The sequence below is a fragment of the Onychostruthus taczanowskii genome, unplaced genomic scaffold, assembly GCF_017590055.1.
Source record: "Onychostruthus taczanowskii isolate IOZ18803 unplaced genomic scaffold, ASM1759005v1 scaffold126, whole genome shotgun sequence".
Lineage (NCBI taxonomy): Eukaryota > Metazoa > Chordata > Aves > Passeriformes > Passeridae > Onychostruthus > Onychostruthus taczanowskii.
This window is the reverse complement of record NW_024498418.1, coordinates 820,349-838,436: the sequence shown is the minus strand read 5'-3', so window position 1 is coordinate 838,436 and position 18,088 is coordinate 820,349. Positions and strand designations below refer to the sequence as shown.

General features: G+C 57.8%; 1 protein-coding gene across 1 annotated transcript; it reads right to left on the bottom strand.

The window, feature by feature from the left end:
- On the bottom strand, positions 1-7,077 carry RSPO4 (R-spondin 4). Its single transcript, XM_041396170.1, has 5 exons — positions 6,999-7,077; positions 3,877-4,065; positions 3,476-3,619; positions 3,208-3,393; positions 1-246 (listed from the first exon to the last, which is right to left on the bottom strand). Exons 1-5 carry the CDS (start codon positions 7,075-7,077, stop codon positions 173-175), a joined length of 672 nt encoding a protein of 223 aa, XP_041252104.1. The 3' UTR covers positions 1-172.
- Between the last annotated feature and the right edge of the window lie 11,011 nt (positions 7,078-18,088).

Sequence of the window (18,088 nt, the reverse complement as noted above, 5' to 3'; positions counted from 1 at the left end):
CAGGCCATAAATTGTCTCAAAAGAAAAGGGGGATGGGGGGGCAGAGAAAATTGTGCAATTTTTTTTTTTTTTTCCTGTGGGTGGAAAAACAGGGGTGATGTGGCTGGAGCACCGTGGCAGGAGTTGTCTGGGAGCTCCTGCCATGGTGCCCCAGCTCCCGTGCTGGTGCCCGCTAGGTGCCCGTGTGCCTTTCTGTCTTCGGCTTCTTCTGTCGCTTTTTGCCTTTATTTTTGGGTTCGGTTTTCTCTGCAACAGAAAAAGGAGAAGGAAAGAAGCGCTCGCTCGCTGGCCAGGCAACATGATCTGACCTGAGCCCCATCCATGGAATGCTGATCCCATATCCTCCTTCAAGGTGTTAGTGCTGGACCCAGTTTCTGAATTTGGGGACCCCAGAGCCCTCTCCCAGGCGTGAAACAGCAGTGTGGGTCTGTGGGGGGTCTGGGTGTGCTGATGGCATGGGCACAGGGACACTGGCGTATTGTCCCTACATCTCCCATAGCTGGACTCTCAGTCCTGGTACCCCAAAATCCCCAGGAATGGGGTGGGGCAGCTCAACCCAAGCAGAAACTGCCTGGAGAAACCCCAGCTTCTCCCTGAGCAAGGACTGTGGGTGCTGGAAAGGGGCAGTGGCTGCACCAACACCCCAAAGCCGTGGCACAGCCGTGCTCAGCTCTGCCATGATCTGGGAACCTGCCCTCCACCACGGGACCCAGACAGCCCCTGGGAGGATTTGGGCATGCTGAGGAGCAAGGTGGCTTTGGAGTGCATCCTGTCACAGGTGCTAATTCTCCCTCCCTGTGGATGCCTCCACCTGTGGATGGTTCCCATACCAGTGGCACAACCAGCGTGGAGCCTGGCTGCATCCCAGGTAAACCCACTGCCAGATTTCCAGGGTCAGGCTGTTGGGACCCAAACCTTTGCTCACCCTGAGAAGCTGCCACACACCCTCCAGCTGGCCGAGGTGTTGGTGCTGAGACACCAAAGAAACGGGGATTCAGGATAAACCCTGCTGTGCCATGGGCTCCGCTGGGAGGGGGAGTCCATGCTGTGGATCAGAATGGTTGCCCCAAAAACTGGGCAGCTTTGTGGGTCCTTGCCCCCGGTGCCCACTCCAGTTAGTGTCACATGGGGAGGTTCAGTGTTGTGAGGGGCACAAGGGACCATGACTGTCCCTGGTGCTGCGTGTGCCAGCACTGTTGTCCCCAGTCCCTTCTGAGGACTCCAGTTCTTGTCCTGGCTGGCTCTGAAACCCTGTTTCTCGGCTCTGATCTCCAGACAGTTGCCACCCACAAAGGAGAGGGCACGGCACGCACGCCAAGCGTCTGGAGAGCGGGACAGACACCCAAGGCAGATTTACAGCAGCGTGAGGGGTTTGTGCCACGGCCAAGCGCGGCAGCTTTTCCCTTCCAGCCGCCTGGATGGCTCAGAAGTGGTGGCACAAATCTCTCATCACACGGTCGGGTTCGGCCGCCTGCCCTGGCTCGCCTGGGCTGGGGGTGCCTCAGATGCATCAAGTGAACTCCTCGTCCTCCTCCAGCATCTGGATCCCATAACCCAGCACTTGGCCAGGCGGGCAGGAGCCTGGGAGCGAGGGCAGACACACGCTCTGCCGTGGCAGGGACTCCAAACAGCCTGCCCAGGAGTGGGGGACATGGAGGGGCTTCTCTCTCCTGAGGGGGTCGCTTCGGGGGCACTCATGGGATTCCTTCTGCTGGGCAGGGGACAGGGCTGTCTCTGAAGCTGATCCCAGATAGCAGCCTCAAGAATAGAGTCCTGCCAGTCCCTGAGCCCACCACCGTAGCCCCACGGCTTCCAGCTTGCAGGAGCACAGGCAGAGGCAGAAGGCCAAGCACTTTTCTGGGGTGCCAGTGCCTTCCCAGTAACTTCACAAGATGAGGTGTCCCCGAAACACAGGACAGCAGTCCCTGCCAGTGGGACCCGCTGTGTGCCAGGCAGGGCAGGGCATGGGCACGGTGCTCCAGGACACAGTGCTATGGAGCAGCCTGTCCTCCCACACTAAATTTCTTCCATCAAACTATCACCAGCTCTGCGGGTCTGGAGCTGCCACACACCAGCAGGGAGGAGAACATCCTCAAAATCGAAGCCACCTGGCACCCCAAAGACGTGAGCTGGGACCTGGGTGGGGAAGGGAAGCAGCTCCTCTGCACTGTCAGCAGGAAAATATTACTTATGATTGATGCTGCTGGGATGAAACCTTTCTCCTGGCTCCGTGGCCCTCGCCCAGCACGCACGTCCTCTGCTGCTGCCCCCCTTCTTCATCCTTTTTCTCTCCACCCTCACAGTCCTGTCCTCTCTGATCCCCGCCACGCTGGCGGTGCCGGCCGGCTCATCCCACGGCGCAGCGATCCCGCAGCTCCGAACCGCAACCCTCGCTGGCTCAGATCTGCTGCCAGGCACTTCAGATCGGTATCTCATGCATCCCCCTTTCTGCCAGTTATTAAGTGGAGATTTATTAGGGTAGCTTCAGTCCAGACGCCTGCATCCAAAAATGACATCAGCCACGTCCTGGTTCCCATCGCCAGCCCTGCACCCGCGCACGCACCGCCCGGACAGACCCTGCAGCGGGTCTGGTGTGTGAAAGGTGGGGAGATCCCTGAGCCAGGGAGCCCCCAGCCTGGGAATGAGGTGGGGGGAAGTGCAGGAGCACGAGTGAACATCTGGCCAGATGAGCTATGGATGGGCACTGTGCCCTGGGGTGTCTCCCAAAACTTGCCATCAGAAATCCCCTGGGTGATGCCCTCCTGCTCCACGAGCGTTCCAGCTTTTAGGGAGCTCAGAGGTTTTTGCAGGAACCTCCCCTGTGTGTCTCAACCCTCCTTACCCACAGCTGCAGTACAGAAAGCCTCCCTTCACGTCGTGGCAGGATGGGAGCTGGAGCTCGGCAGCCTCATCCCACCACGGCGGTTCGTGCCAGTGCCCAGCCCAGCCCAGCCCAGCATGGAAGGGGACACTGGCTCGTCCCAGGCAGTCTCGGGGACTGCCAGGTGGGAGCAGCCAGCCCTAGGGCTGCTCAGCACATGTGCCTGAGATGACGGCTTTACCCAGAGTTTCAAAATGCTTGGGGGATGACAGCATGGTTCGCCGGCCACTGCCAGACCCCTGCTGCCACCGTCCTCCTGCAGCGCCCCTCGGGCTCGCTTTGGAGGGACGCGAAGCTGTCCCCAGCCCCGGCGGCGCGGTGCTCACCTCCCGGGCAGTGCTTCTTCATGCGGCACCTCCTGGTCTCCAGCAGCGCGGGGCAGGCAGTGCCCTCCTCCCGGGCAGCCTCCGGCACCTCCCGCACCCGCGTCTCCACGCCCCACTTGCAGCCGCAGGTCCGGCTCTCGTGGGTACAGGCGCTCCACTCGCTCCAGGGGCCCGGCTCGCACGTCTCTGCAGGGACAGGGACAGGACTGGTGACCCTCGGAGCCAGGCACGTCCCCAGGACGGCGGGCAGGGTGCGGGTGCTGCTTACCTTGGCACTCGCGGGTGCCGGGCTGTGCCGCGGTGCCGGGGGGACACTGCCGGAAGCACTGGCCCTTGTACAAGTAAAACTTGTCCTTGCACTTCATGCAGAAGTCTCTGCTGAAGCAGCTCTCGCAGCTGGGCGACCTGCACTCTGCCGGGAGGGACGGCCGGTCAGCGGGACCCAAAACCCACCGGGGACCCAGAACCTGCGGGGTCCAGGCTGCGGCTCTGGGCAAGGGAAAAGGGGACGAAGCCCCCCCAAGCCGGCCGGCCCTGGATCCAGTGCCACCAGGAACGCTGTGGGAAATGAAGCCATCGCCCTTCCCGCAGCACTGGGACCCGCAGGGCGCCGAGGGGAGCAGGGGGCACTAGCAGGAGCAGGGGGACCCCGGCCGGCGCGGGACGTACTTGTGCACCTGTTGACCTCCAGACCCCGCACGCCAAAGTAGCCTGGGGGACAAGTGTGGACGCACATCCCGTACTGACGGATGCCGTCCCTCCAGATCAGCAGGAAGAGCCGGTGGTGGCAGGTGATGCAGCCGTTGTCCTCAGAGCACAGGACGCAGCCCGTGCAGTTTTCCAGCAGGCCAGCACTCGCTGCGGGGACAAATGAGGAGAGGGGCTGTGACACAGGTGCTGAGTGGGGACCCCAGCCTCGTGGCAGCCCCCTCTCTGACACACCAGGGGACAGCGCTGTCCTGTCTCCCTGCAAATGCCACCCCACTTCTCTCTGCTCCTCAAATCCCCACCTCTGTCCACGCTGCAGCCAAGGGACACATGGAGCCATCGCTCCCAGCTTGGTCAGCACTGGTGGCCTCCATCCCCCCAAGATCCAGACTGAGGGTTTGCCCCATGCCCTGCACTGCCCATGGGTGACAGAGGCACACCCCAAGCCAGCCTTGCCCATCCCGTGGGAAGTGGAACAACCACTGGGTCAGCGGTGGGAATGTGATCTGACCTGGATTAATCAGTTGATGCCTCTCAAGTGTCAGAGGACAAAGGGCATTTTGGATGCACTCAAGAGGAGCTGAGAAAAGAATCTGTCTGTTTGCTCAAGAGCCTCTGCTGCCTCCCTGGCTGCCTGTGCTGTACTCCCAGGCTGTGGGCGAGTGACTGACCCTGAGGTGGGTGACCTCTGTTCCCAGGGACAAGGACAGGGTGCCAACATCCACCAGGCCACAGAAACACCAACAACTGCTCCTGCTCTCTGAGCCCACTGAAAAGCCACAAAAGGGGGTACTGAACTCCTGCATGCAAGCATCCAGTGCCTTCACCATGCCCCTTTGTTGGGAGCTGTTTGCTTGGCTCTGGCACCACAGCCTGAGCAGCAGTGACAGTGCCACAAGCCCTGGTACAGCCTGCTTAGGACGTGGGCTCTATGGAACCATAGATCACAGAATGGTTTGGGTTGGAAGAGACCTTCAAGGTCACCTCAAGCCCCCCACCATGGGCAGGGAGACCTTCCACTGCACAAGGTTGCTACAAGCCCGAGCCACGTGCTGGGTGCTGCCTGGTACAGACAGACTCAGCCCTGGCAGCAATGCCTGGCACTGGTCCCTCTGACCCCAGAAGCTGCACCAGAAGGGTCCCACGGCTGTGGGGCTGGGGCAGAGGTGCTGGGAAGCCGGGGAGATGCTGGCAGAGGATTCTGTCAGACGATGATGGCGGGCGGTGCCTCGCAGCCCCCGGTGGTCCCTGGCACAAGCCAGTCCACGGTGCTGCAGTGCCATGCAGCTGTCCCCAAGCTGGCTCATCCCAGTCGCTTCTCTGGGGCACACTGGGATGGCAGCACTGCCAGGAGCCCTCATTAGAGCTGCGTCTGCTGGGAGCGCTAACGAAGCACCTTGGATCCATTAAGTTGTTATGGTCTCCGTTACATATTTACCAAACGCTGACAACATTTGTGTTCCTGGCTGCAGCTGGAGTGGCTTCCCTGGAGACCCGTGGATTTACGAGCCTCTTTCCCTTCCCTAATTCTTTTTGATATTTAGGGGTTTTTTTTGCTGCTCTCCTTCCACCTCCAGCCAGGGCAAAGAAGGTGGGGAACCCTGGCTGGGCTCCAAGGCCTCCTTCCTCTCACTGGCTTGGGAAATAATCCCATGGTATGGAGCTGGGAGAAGTGGGGAGTCCTCCTCCACTCCACAGTGCTGCTGGCATGGCACACACATCTCTGCCACCAAGAGTGACACTGGGAGCCACCACAGAGAGCAACAGAATGTGGCTCACTCTGAAACCATGGGCTTGGGGATTAGGAACAAGAGGTGGGTTCATCTCCTGTCCAGTGGTGATGGCAGAGTGCAGGGCTGAGCTGGGATGGGCACTGGGCATGGGGCACAGTGGGTACCTGAGTTTGCTGGACATGGGTGTGACATCCCCCATCTCTGCCCATCCTATGCCGGTCCTGCTGGGATCCAGGAGTCCCTGGGGCACTGCACTGCCCAGACCAGAGCTCCAGTGGCAGTAGGGAAGCTGTGGGGTGCTGCAGCATCTTTTGTGGCTCCTGGACCCTGAGCTGGCTTTTCTGTGCAGGTTATCCCAGGGTATATAACATGTCTGGGGTGTGAAACCACAGCCAGACCCCCAGGCTGCCAAGACCTGAGGCCTTTGGAGCATTGCATCAAGCAGTGGTAGCTGGAGCCCCTCTTGGTGCTTGGCTGTTTCCCATCAGGGGTGTTTTGGCCACCAGTCTGGCCACCCACATCATCACCCACACCTACTGCCTCCGCATGCCTTTAACATGGAACAACTTCAAGGAAGCTCTCCAGGCTCCAGCCCTGAGAGCCTGGTCCTGGCACGTCCTGCCACTACCCTGGCACGTCCTGCCCCTACCCTGGCACATGTTGGCCCCAAAACCAAGGCATTCCTGGCACAGGGCTGAGAACCAGCTCTGGACCCACTCCACACAGCCAGCTGGCACTGCCTGGCACTGCCCAGCGAGGGGACACGAGCCAGTGCCCAAGGGAGGGGGCACGTGCCTCGGCACAGCCCCAGCACACCCTGCCCTTGCCCAGGCACTGAGCAGGGGCTCAGCTGGTGCCTCTTCCTGGGGAAAGGATGGGGCAGGGGACAGGCAGTGCCTGCTGTGGCTCTGAGCATCCTTCCAGGAGGTTTTACTCCTAAAGCACTTAGTGTGCTATGCAGAGAAAGGAAATATCAGAAAATCAGCCCATTTTGTGCTATCCCCACCGTGTCTGCCTCTGCGGGGGTTTGCAGAGCTGGTCCCAGTGCCAGCCAGTGTCCCTTGTGTCCTGCCAGCCCCAAAGGCAGGGCTGGCACCGGGCAGGCAGGGCGGTGGGGCTGTGCTCTGCATCTTCCACACTGCCAAGCCAGCCCCGTGCCACGCACCCAGAGGGGAGCACAGACGGTCCCCAAAGGGGCTCAAGGCGAGGGGCTGGGGGTTTGCTGGCTGCTGGCACCTCCAGTCCCTGTTCACAACTCCTTCCTGCTCCGTGCAGGCAGGACAGGCAGCCTGGTGTCCCAAAGCCACCCCGCAGGACCCGAGCGGGACGAGCCCACCGTGCACACTGTACCTTGCTTCTTCCACCGGTTCTGCGTGAGCATTTCCATGGAGCTGATGAATAACAGCAACATGAATATTATCCACTGCATCTGGGCAGGAGTGATGTCGGACAGGGAAGAAATCAAATCATCCAAGCGGCTGGCGGGCTCGGCTCCTGCCAGAGCCGGTGAGGGGTGGTGGGAGGGCGACGAGCGGCTCCGGGCTCACACCATCCCAACCCGAGCTTCGGACACACAGCCACACTTCAGGGCAGTTGAGCCGGCGGCAGTGGGGCAGGCTGGGGCTGTCAGGCCCGGGGAGTGCTCATGGTGGCGGGGAAGTGCCGGCTGCTCCAGGGAGCTCTGCCTTTATAGTCAGTGTCAGCCCCCTCTCCTCACCCTCCCTTTCAAAATAATAATAATCCTAAGAAAAAAAATAAAAAATCCCCCAGCAGCAACAAAGCGACTGGCAAACGCCCTGGCTGGATCCCCCCGGAGCACTCCAGCCACCACCTCGGCTGGGAACCGTCCCGCCGTCCCGCCGCGGTCCGACTGTCCCGCTGCCATCCCAGCGCCGGGGTCACAGCGAAGCCCCCTGCGATTTTGGGGGGGTGGAGCCAGGAGGGTGACGCTGCCTGCCCGGCCCCCCCGGCTCGGCCCCCCCGGCTCAGCCCCCGCTCCGAGTCCCCGCAGGGCTGGGGGGGCCGGTGACAGCCCCCGGGCAGGGCTGAGCCCCCCGGGCAGGGCTGAGCCCCCCGGTCGCCGGGAGCCGTGGTGGGTCTCCGGCAGCTCCGGCGGCGGCTGCGGGTCTGCCCCGGCTGTCCCCAGGGTTGCAGCTGACTCTGATTTTCCGAGCGCGTCTTAACTCACCTCCCTCCGAGCTGCGGGAGCGAAGCTGAGCCGAGCCGAGCTGTGCCAAGCTGTTCCAAGCCAAGACGAGCTCACTGCGCTGTTCTGGGCTCCCATGCGGCTGTCCACACCCCTTGTCCCACGCTGTGCTCCCCAAAACCCACCCTAGGGGCTGTGCTTGAGGTGGGGCGCAGGACAGGAGGGGGACACCCCACTCGCCAGGTACCCAGGCGACCTATGGGCACAGGTCCCCATCGTGGGAGCCCCACGTGCTCGTCCCGTTGTCCCAACCCTGTGCCACAGCCTGGTGACGTCCCAGCCAGGACTCCGAGGCCACTGGCCGCCGGTGACAGCGCCAGTGACAGCACATTCACTCCTGTCATCACCATGTGCAAACCAGCACATGGCGCCCCTCTCCTCCCCCCAGAGGGGGCACTGAGAGAATTTCTGGGCACACAGGACCCCCCTGAGCACCCTGGGGCAGATCAGCATCCACCTGCTCATCCCACACAGCAGCGGGGCTCCTTTCCACCCGGGAAGCTCTGGGTCTGCATTGCCTGGGAGGGACGAAGGGGCTGGGGGTGCTGAGAGCCAGCAAACCCATGGCACCAGAGTGGAGCACCCACGGGGCTGCAGTGGATGTGTCCATCAGTGCCCTGGGGTGTCCAGCCATGCCTGGGACAGTACATTGGGGTTAATCTTCTCTCTACCCCTCAAATTTCTCCCTCCTGTTTCCCTTCTCTCCCCCAGCCCCCCCGAGCCTCTCTCCCCACCTCTCCCATCCGGCACTGCTGCCTTTCATTCCTGAAGGGTTAATGATCAGACAACAAAGGAGCCATTTCAGACCCCTTTGGCCTCCATGTAGGAAACCAGGAATAATAACTGAGGAAACCAGGAGTAATAATGGTTAGGATCACTTTAGGTTTTTTTTTTTTTTTTCTAATTATGAAATAAATTGAAAAATTACACATAAAATGCATAAATTGCAGCATCTGGCTCAGATGAAATTTCCATAAACAACCAAACCTGCAGCATGGCATCACCATCAGGAGTTTGCAAGGGCTGGGGCCCATGTGGACATGGGGATGCTGCTGCCATCCCAGCATGGAAAAATAGGAATATGGCAATGGCATTGGGGATATCTGAGTGTCTCCAAACTCTGGCTGCAGGCAGGTGCATCGGAGTGGATGGCAGTGACTGGGATGGGACGTGGATGCCACAGGGCAAGGAGGTTCCACAAGTCCTGTTGGGTGCCAGCACGGCTGCCCTGGAGCCCATAGGGAATTTCCTTGTCCAGACCTGGAAGGCAAACACTGGGCAAGGGCCAGGGAAGCACCTCATTCCAGGTCACGCTCTCTGGCTGCTGGCATGGGTGAGCGGATGTCGGCACAAGCCCTGCCAGGGTGACCCGTCACAGGAGGACGCACTAATTAGACAGCTCTCATTAGTGCTGGATCCTGGGGGCACCACGTGGCCATTGCTCAGCCCATCCCCAGCTGTTTGGGATCACGGGGGATTTGCCAAGGGCGGCACAGCTGCTGTCCCCATGCCCCTGCTGCTGTGTGCCAGGTATCCCTGAGAGAGCAGAGAAATCCACACGTTTCCCTTAATTTGTCTATTTATGACAAATCCTACTGTCGGTGGGAGGAGAGGTGCTGTCTGCTGTTTAACTGGGCACCTGGCAACCCTCTGTTGTGCTGGGAGGGGTTTGGGGGGCGGCGGGGAGGGGAAAGCCCAGCTGATGATGCCAGGGCAGCACCCGCGGTGACTCAGGGATGATGTCGGCGAGAAGCGAGGCTGAGCCGCGGGTGCCGCTGGCGGCTCCCGGCTCCTCACGCAGCCCCGCTCCACGCCAGCACAGAGGGAATGAAATGTTCCTCCTCCGTCTTCCAAAGCAGAAGGGAGAAAGTGTCCAGAAAGATAATTTGGAAAGTTTGTTTGACACTTGAGCACACTTTCATCTTCGGAAAAATCTTGGTGACCTTCCAAAGCTGCACCGCCTGCTTCCCGGCACGGCAGGCGCCCCAGGGCACACGCCCGTGGCACCATCCCAGTGGCTGCTTTCGGGATGCTCAGGGCTCTGGAGGGGACGGTGTGGTCCCGCCGGGCCCACAGGTCAGCAGGGATGCAGGCACAGAGGTGGGGGCACGGGGATGCAGGTGCACGGATGCAGGTGCACGGATGCTCCTAGAAAAGGTAATAAAGTGAAAATTAAATGTCTGGAGCTGGCTAGCGGCAGGAGACAGGAAGGGGCAGGGGGATGGAGGGAGCCCCTGGACGAGGGCGGGGTTTTCTCTACAGGTGCCATGAGCTCCCAGCAGCCACGAGGGCTGGGAGGGATCTTCCCCAGTGCATCCCAGGCGATGAATGTGGGTTTGATCAGGGGAGGGTTTGAGCGGATGGTAGTGGATAAGGAAGAAAAATACTTGGCATTCCTCTCCCATCATAACAAGCCCAGATGCTTGGACGGTGGCAGCCCACTTCCCACAGGAATGGAAAGTCACAGCTGCTCTCGCGCCAGTTCGGCAGAGGCCCTTTCCCCGCTCTTAAGAAAAGCCAGCTCCACCTCACGCTGCACCACAGCCCTCGCTGGCATCCCGTGACACGGCTCCCTCCATCACCCAGTCCCTGGGGGTGGCACTGCCCATGACCCTGATCCAGGAGAGGCAGAGCTTGGAGCAGGGAAATGTGCTGGGAAAGGGCAAGTATCAGATTTACTGCTGCTCTGGCTGGTGCTCCTTCCCACATGCCAACACGTTGGGAACACCTGGATTAGCACAGCCCTGCAAGGGAGGAGTGCTCTGGGGAGGCTGATGTCGTGGGAAGCATTAATGGGAAGCAGCTCCTGTCTGGTCAGAGCTGGTGGGAGCAACTCCAGCCTCCGGGCAGCCCAACTCACCACCTCCCTTGCCAGCACAGAGCCAGTGAGGCCCCTCAATGCTGGGGTGCCATCAGCTCTCCCAGATGAGAAGAAAGGTGTGACGGTGGCTGATTTTAGTGCTGACGTTGCCAAGTGCAGCCCGCAGCACGCTCATGGCACATTTGCTCTCTCCTCCTTCTCCTCCTCCTCTTCCTCCTTTTCCTTCTCCTTCTCCTCCTTCTCCTCCTCCTCCTCATGCCACACTTCAGCCATTCCTGGGTTTGTGCCACCCGCCATTCCTGCTGTTCTCAGGGAATGTGGCATCCCAAGAGGCTTAAGATTTGCCATAAATCACATCCTTCATCCCAGAGCAAGCTCTGGAGCTCCACATCTCTTCTTGGCTTCTCTGGCTTGCTCCAGTCCTGGACGCCAGCATGGCTGCATGGCCTTCAAGTGCTCCAGCTGCCAAAACAGGAGCAAAGCCCAAACAGGGAATTGGCATCAAGTGGCACTGAAGGCCAAGGGGCAGCAAGAGTAGGAGAGAGAGCCGGGAGGAAAGGGAAGACAAGCAGTGAGATGAGAAGGAAGGCTTGGTGTCGAAACTGAATTCCTGGTCCATGTCAGCAGAGCAGATTTCCAGTGTTTATTTTATCTCTTTAGCTGAGCCCCTTTGAGGCAGAATATATTAAATGGCCTGACTTTATATAATGGAAATAATTGAAACAATACTCCTGCTTCCAGCCGCAACGTGCCGTGATTTCAGCCAAGAGTGGCCAGCCTCCTCGAGGTGGTGGGGACAGCCGCCGCCGCCGCCGCTGGCGCTTGTTCGCTGGTTATTGTTGACACATGTCAGCGTCGCCTTCCAATTTCCGTACAGCTGTCAGAGCGGGGAGAACACCCGGCGGCTGGCGCGGGTGGGCTCAGCGCCGGCCAGCGCCGACGGGCGCGGGGAGGGAAGGACGGCGTCCCCGCGCTGGGATCCTCCGCTCTGCGGGGCTGTGGTGATGGCAGAGCTGGGATTTCCCAAGGGGAGGTGCTGTTGGGGCAGCGCTCCCAGGTAGCCAGGTGAGGATGGTGGAATGGGGAGAAGCTTGGGAGGATGGAGGGTGTGCGTGCTCGCTGCATGAACTGTTGAACTGGGAGCTTGGTATTCACTGGAGAGGTGAAAGGAGGAGAGGAACGTGAAGGCCAGGGGTTGTTGAAGGTTTTATCCAACTCTGCCCCAGCAGTGGGTGATGCTGGGGCAGGGAAAGGCCCTCAGCCCCAGCATCCCTGTGGGAAAGTGTGGTATTCACATGCCCTCTGAACAGAGAGAAGTTGTGAGACAAGCAGAGAAGGAAAACACAATTCTTATCTCACTTGCTGTGCTAAGGTGGAATGCAAAACGGAGATTATTTACCCAATGTGAGGATGTTTTGTTTTCTTGGCCTATCAGGGCCAAGAGCTGTGCGTGTGTTGGACTGTCACGAGACAGTCAAGAGAGAATCGAGACGAGTGCTGTTGTGTGCAGTTGTGAGCAAGGGTGAGTGCAAAGCAGACTCAGTTAGATACAATGCATATAGTATAGAATAATAAAGTAATTCTTTAGCCTTCTGATAAGACAGAGTCCTCCTCATCATTCTCTCCCCTTCATCGGGGATCGCCTGTGCAACAATAGGAAAGCACTTGCACCAAGCACCATCCTTGAAGCCAACATCAGTCTCCATCGCACACGAACCACTGAAACTCCGTCACTGAAAACCTGTCATTGCTCCTTGAGCGGAGCTGAATGGATGAACTGAGCAAACACGGTGGTGAGGAGTCGCCAACACTGAGCCAGGCCATAAACCAATTCCCATTTGTGGGCACCGCAGGGTTCCAGGGAAAAGCTGGCAGGAGGTGACAGTAAGAGCAACAGCAGGCAAGGTCTTCAAGGAACTGTGACATGGTGTGAAAAGTGCTCCAGAATCTCTACCCACCATGGCAGCCACTCCCCCTGGCTGTGCACAGTGGGGGCTCAGGGAAGGTTTCTCCAAGGAAAGGCAGATGGGACTTGCAGTGTAGGACAGGGAGCCTGGGGTTTGGGGCAGCTGGAGTGCAGATTCCTTTGCTGTAGGGAGCTGGAATGTCCCAGATGAGTTGGGTGCTGCTACTGTGCCCAACAGGACCCCTCAGCCTGGGCAAAACCTGCTCTACCAGCAAAGCCAAAGCGTCAGTGACCATGGAGCATCCTTCTCTGGGCCAGATGTGCCTCTGCTTTCCTTGCAATGAAAATCATGTGTTTGTTACTGGAAGGGAGCGAGGCAGCGGTATTTTAGTATCTGGCCCTCTTCTATTCTCCTAAGAACCATATATGCCAAATTCCAAAAGATTTTTTTTTTTTTTAATATTTTAGACTATTTAAGGAAACTATTGAGAAAGACAGATGGAAGCATCAGTCAGATGGATGTTCCTGGCTCCACGTGAGACAGCACTCAGAAGTCCCATTCTTTTTCAAATAATTTTAATGTGACTACGTGGTTCCCTCTCGCGCATCATTCCCCAGGAGGGTAAATCCTCTGACTCTGGTGGATGACTCTCACCAGCTGGAATTCAGCAGAAGACAAAAGCTTTGAGCAGGCTGCTGGTTGGGGATGGGGAAATTCCCCCCTGCAGCCACAGAGCCCAGGGAGGGCTGTGGAAGCAGCCACTGCAGTCGTGGCTCTGGTGCCCAAGGCCAGCCCTGCCCATGACCAGCCCTGCCCATTCCCTGCCACAGCTGCAGCTCACAGAGCATGTGCTCCCAGTCAGGGGACATGGTGAGAGGCTGAGGTGACCCTGGGCAGTGGAAGGCAAGCAAGGTGCCCACCTGTGTGCCCTGAGGGAAGCAAAACTTGGGATATGTGGCTGCACCTGCACCTCAGTTTGTGCCAGGGCTGAGAACCTGATATTGATGCTGGCATCACTCAGCTGGGACTTGGCCACCAAAGGCTGTGATGGTGCCTCTGTCTCAAAGTTTACTTTTAAGTTATTTTGCTGATAATCCAACCCCAGTGTCTCAGCTCTGGGAACTGCCCTGGGTCCTCTGGTTGCAGCTGAACGTGGACTTTTGCAGCATCCCAACCCTCATGGACCCTTCTTGGCAGCAGGATGCGATCATTCCGTGACAAAAGCCAGCGGCTCCTCAGCTCCCGCCTGCCCTGGCCAAAGCTGCAGGGATGTGCTCATGCTTTGGACACCAAGCCAGGAGGAAACAGCGTGTCTAGGAGCTTTGTCCTTTGATGGACCCTGCTGTGCTGGCACGGGGTTGGGAAACACCCAATTTAAGTTCATGGTCCACAGGAACTGGAATTTGGGTCTCCCACAGGGACATGGGTCCCTCCTCACCCCAGCCTCGGGATCCATCCTCAGTCCTGCTGACATCCCAACTCCTGGCTCTGTCTCTGGGTCTCTAGGGCACTCCCTCCCATCCCTCCCCTCCAGAACAATCCAGGAACGTGGCACAGCAGGGCCAGCCTGGACTTTGGTCACCAGCCCTGCTGTGGCTGCCAGCACCCCAGGGCCGGCGGCCGTGTGCCACGGTGACTTATAAAGGCTTTTTTTCAAAATTAATAACAGGAGGAACACAAACTTTAATATTTCTGAAGTGAAAATGGAGTGATAATTGTATTTAGCCGACATTCAGGAAAATTATTACCACCTGGCAACCCCATTTGTGGCTGACGTCAAAGAGCACCATAAACCACCGTTAGTTTGGAGAACACCAGGGGAAAAAAAAAAAAGGAAAAAAGCAGAAATGGTGACCTTTGTATTTAAAAATCCAGGATCAGGAGTATCCTGAGATGCTGGACAGAGCAGGTCCCCAGGGCCTGTTTGTCATCAGGAGTTTGACTAACACTCAGGAGTGTCAGCAGATATGGTCCTCAGAGGTTGAAGGAAAAGGCAAGGAGAAAAATGTTCCCCTCTTCTTTTTATTTTTTTCAGTCTTTTGTATCCTGTTTATGCCACTAACAAATTAAATTTTCAGGAGCTGGAATAAAGACAAAGCCTGAGCTGTTTAAAATGGGTTGTGGGCAGCTCCCGCTCAAAGCAAACAGAGAAGGTTCATCACCCCAAAAAGTACCAAATTGCAGGAGTGGGGAGAAAAGGGGATTGCAGTGGGACAGCAGAGATGAAGCAGTGATGGAGAGGGTGCCAGTTAGGTGCCCTGAGCCTCATGCCCACTTTGAGCATCCGTGCTGCTGCAGTTGGAGGAGGGATACAGGGGCATGGTCTCCAAATGGTCCCCAGTGCCATGGCCGGGCACAAAGCCGTGGCAGCAGGATCTGGCTCATGGAAAGAATTCTTCACTTGGGAATTTGAGCAAAAAAGATTAAATGAAGTAAAAAAATGCATGTCACACTATGAAAGCAGAAAAAAGACATTTCCAAATATCCCCAGCCTCCTCTGCACCCGCACGCACTCCAGGCGCTCTCAGCTGCCACCTCTCCTTCCCACGGCATTTTGTGGGTTCATGGCTCCCCACCACAGGGGAGAGCTCTGTCTCAGCTCTGAGGCAACCACAACATGGAGAGACATCATGACCTGGTGCCCTCATCTCTTTCCATCCATCCCCACTCTCCCCTGGCTGTCGGGAGGCTCCCAACAGAACCATCATTGCCATCATTGCAGTAGGGAGTTCCAGCACCTTCCTGCAGGCACAGAGCCCCTCCTGCTGAGGTCCCAGCCCTGGCCTAGGGGTGCTCTGGGGTGCAAAGGGTGATTCCAGTCCCAAGGGAACTGGTGCTTCTCAGAGTTCCCCAGAGACAGGGAATAAACCTGCATCAGTTCTTTGCTGGAGGAGAGATATCTCTGTGCAGGAACAGGAGTCCTGCGAGGATCACAGTGGTGCTTCCCATGGATGGGGATTTCCAGGGTCCTGGCATAGCAGTGCTTCCCACTGTGGGTCTGGAGCAGGGCTGCTTCCAGACATCAGCACTGAGGAAAAATCCCATCATACTGTGATGTGTGGCATGACCTCCCCAGGTGGAAAATGCCTCCTCCCTTAGGAAAAGGGGATAATTAAAGGCTACTGATGTTTTGAGCTGTTTAACAATGCCGGTTTGTTAATTCAGGCCCTCCTGGAAGACCACACAACAATCCCTGTGCTCCCACACTCTCCCAGCCAGCCTGACAGAAGCAGGGCCAGCAATGGTTCCATCAGCCAAACCAGTTCTGGCTCCAGTGCTCCCAGTTCCAGTGGAGCCACTGGGATGGGGATGTCTGTCTATCCCCACATGGGGATGAGCCCCAGCTCTGCTGACAATGGCAGGGCTGGGAGCACCTGGGTTTGCAGCAGGTTTGGAGTGTCCCTGTCCTTGGCCATCCCAATGGCATCTCACTGAGCCTCAACCAAACAACTGGAGATCACTGAGACCACAAACAAACAGCATTTGATTAGATTACTCTTTTTTTGTACTTTTTTTTTTCTCCTGAAAAAACAAAGAAAAGAGGAGAATTCATATTTCCTGTTCATGTGAAAGGAATTTGCCAGCATGTGGCAGGGAAACCAATGCTGGTGGCCTGGAGAAGTCACCACCTCGTGACTAGGAGCAAAGACGAGCCAGGAGGTGGCTGGCATGGAGGCTCCACACCCAGACACCTGCACAGGGGCACAGGCCAGAGCAGGGAGCTCTTGCAAGGCTGCAGCTCCCTAAACCTGGGTGCTGGGAAGAGGCAGGGTGGCGTGGCCAGGCCAGGCTCAAGCCCCAGTGCTGCCAGGGTCTGAATGTCTCAGCAAAGCAGCAGCGGCGCCCAGCCAAGGCTTCAGGAAGGAATTTCAGAAAGTGCTTGGTGTGGCCTCTCTTTTCCCAGACCAAAAACTGGGATCTGCTCAGCAATCCTCCTCCATCATTTTGCCAAGTTGCCTGGAGGGGTCAGAGGAGCAGAATGAGGCTGATCTGAGAAGGCCTTGGCACCCTGGGGTTAGGGAGAGGATCTGCATGGGCAGAGGGACCATCAGGTTGAGACTTGCATCCCTGCATCCCCACAACCCTGAATCTCTGCATCCCTCCACCTCTGGGTCCCTGCTAGTCTGCTTCCCCCAAATCCCCACACTCCTGCATCCACACATCCCTCTATTCCCATATCCCTGCATCCCTGCCTCCCCACAGCCCTGGAAGGCTGTTCTGTTCTCAGCTCATTCAAGCATCCTGTCACTCTTCCCAGACAGTCAGTGCTGCTGGTTGTCTGGCACATCCAACTTCCCTGCCTCCCCACAGCCCTGGAAGGCTGTTCTGTTCTCAGCTCATTCAAACATCCTGTCACTCTTCCCAGACAGTCGGCACTGGACAACTCTGCAGCCCTGGCATCTTGCTCTCGATCGAAGTTACGCATTCACTGAATTCTTCCGTTTCCATATTAATAATGGATAAATCCTGTTGCATAATTGTTTTCCACATCATCTCTCTTTCCTGGTGCTGAGAGGCATTAACCACCCCACAGATCCCTGCATAGCTGTGGTAAGGGTTGGGCACCCTGGCTGCAAAGGGCAGTCCTTGTTCCTGGTCCCCTGAGGCTGGAGATGCTGCTGGCTTTGAGTTTCCCAGTCCCTGGATGTGTTCGAGGCCAGGCAGAATGGTCTGGTGGAAGGTGTTCCTGCCCATGACAACAGAGTTGGAACTGGATGATTCTACCATTCCCAAAGCCTCCAGCCCCCTCCTCAGGGCTGCTGAAGGCCCAGGAGCCCTCAAAACACCGGGGAGTCTCAGCCAGACCTTCACCAGACACCAGCACAGCCCCTGTACTCTCCACCAAGCACCCCTTGGGCAGGCTGCAAAGGGGAAATGATGTTGGAGAGAGGAAGGATGCAGCATGTCAGGGGTCCTGTGCCAGGCAGGGACATGGACCAAGGTGCAAAATCCCCTGGGGGACTGGCAGCAGGATGCAGTACCATCTCCATCCCTGGAATGGGCCCTCCTGCTGGTTCTGGGGACAAGAGCGGCTGCGGGCGAAGGGAGCAGCAGTGTCAGTGCACGGCCAGTTCCCAATTTGCACCAGCCTAGAACAATGACAATGACAATGGTAGAAATAAAGAGATGAAAAATGTGTCTGTGATTTGAAGAAGCTGGAAACATCCAGCATAGGGGACAGAGGGCGGGAGGGTGGCTCCCGACTGGCCATTGCCCCAGCAGCAAAAGGGGTCCCTAATGCCTCCAAGCTGTGCAGCCCTTCATGGGGAACAGCCTGGCTTTCTGCAGTCACAGCCTGGGAATAATTCAAAGATTTTCTTGTCGGGAATTTCTTGCTGGGAGTGGCTGTGGGCTTTTATGTCTGCACCGAATGACTGCAAGGGGTTGGAAAGGCAGGCAGGGGCTCAGTGGAGCCCCACGGCCTTGTGCAAAGCATCCGTGTCCTGCTCCCATATGGAGAGCAAAGGAAAGGGAAAGGCTGAGTGGCGGCAAAAACCACAATCAT

Excerpts from the sequence above, each read along its gene's own strand:
- RSPO4 (XM_041396170.1), bottom strand. The coding sequence starts at position 7,077 with ATGCAGTGGATAATATTCATGTTGCTGTTATTCATCAGCTCCATGGAA. Across the intron at positions 3,620-3,876 it reads GGAGGTCAACAGGTGCACAA|AGTGCAGGTCGCCCAGCTGC; the intron begins GTACGTCCCGCG and ends CCCTCCCGGCAG. Across the intron at positions 3,394-3,475 it reads CGGCACCCGCGAGTGCCAAG|AGACGTGCGAGCCGGGCCCC; the intron begins GTAAGCAGCACC and ends CTGTCCCTGCAG.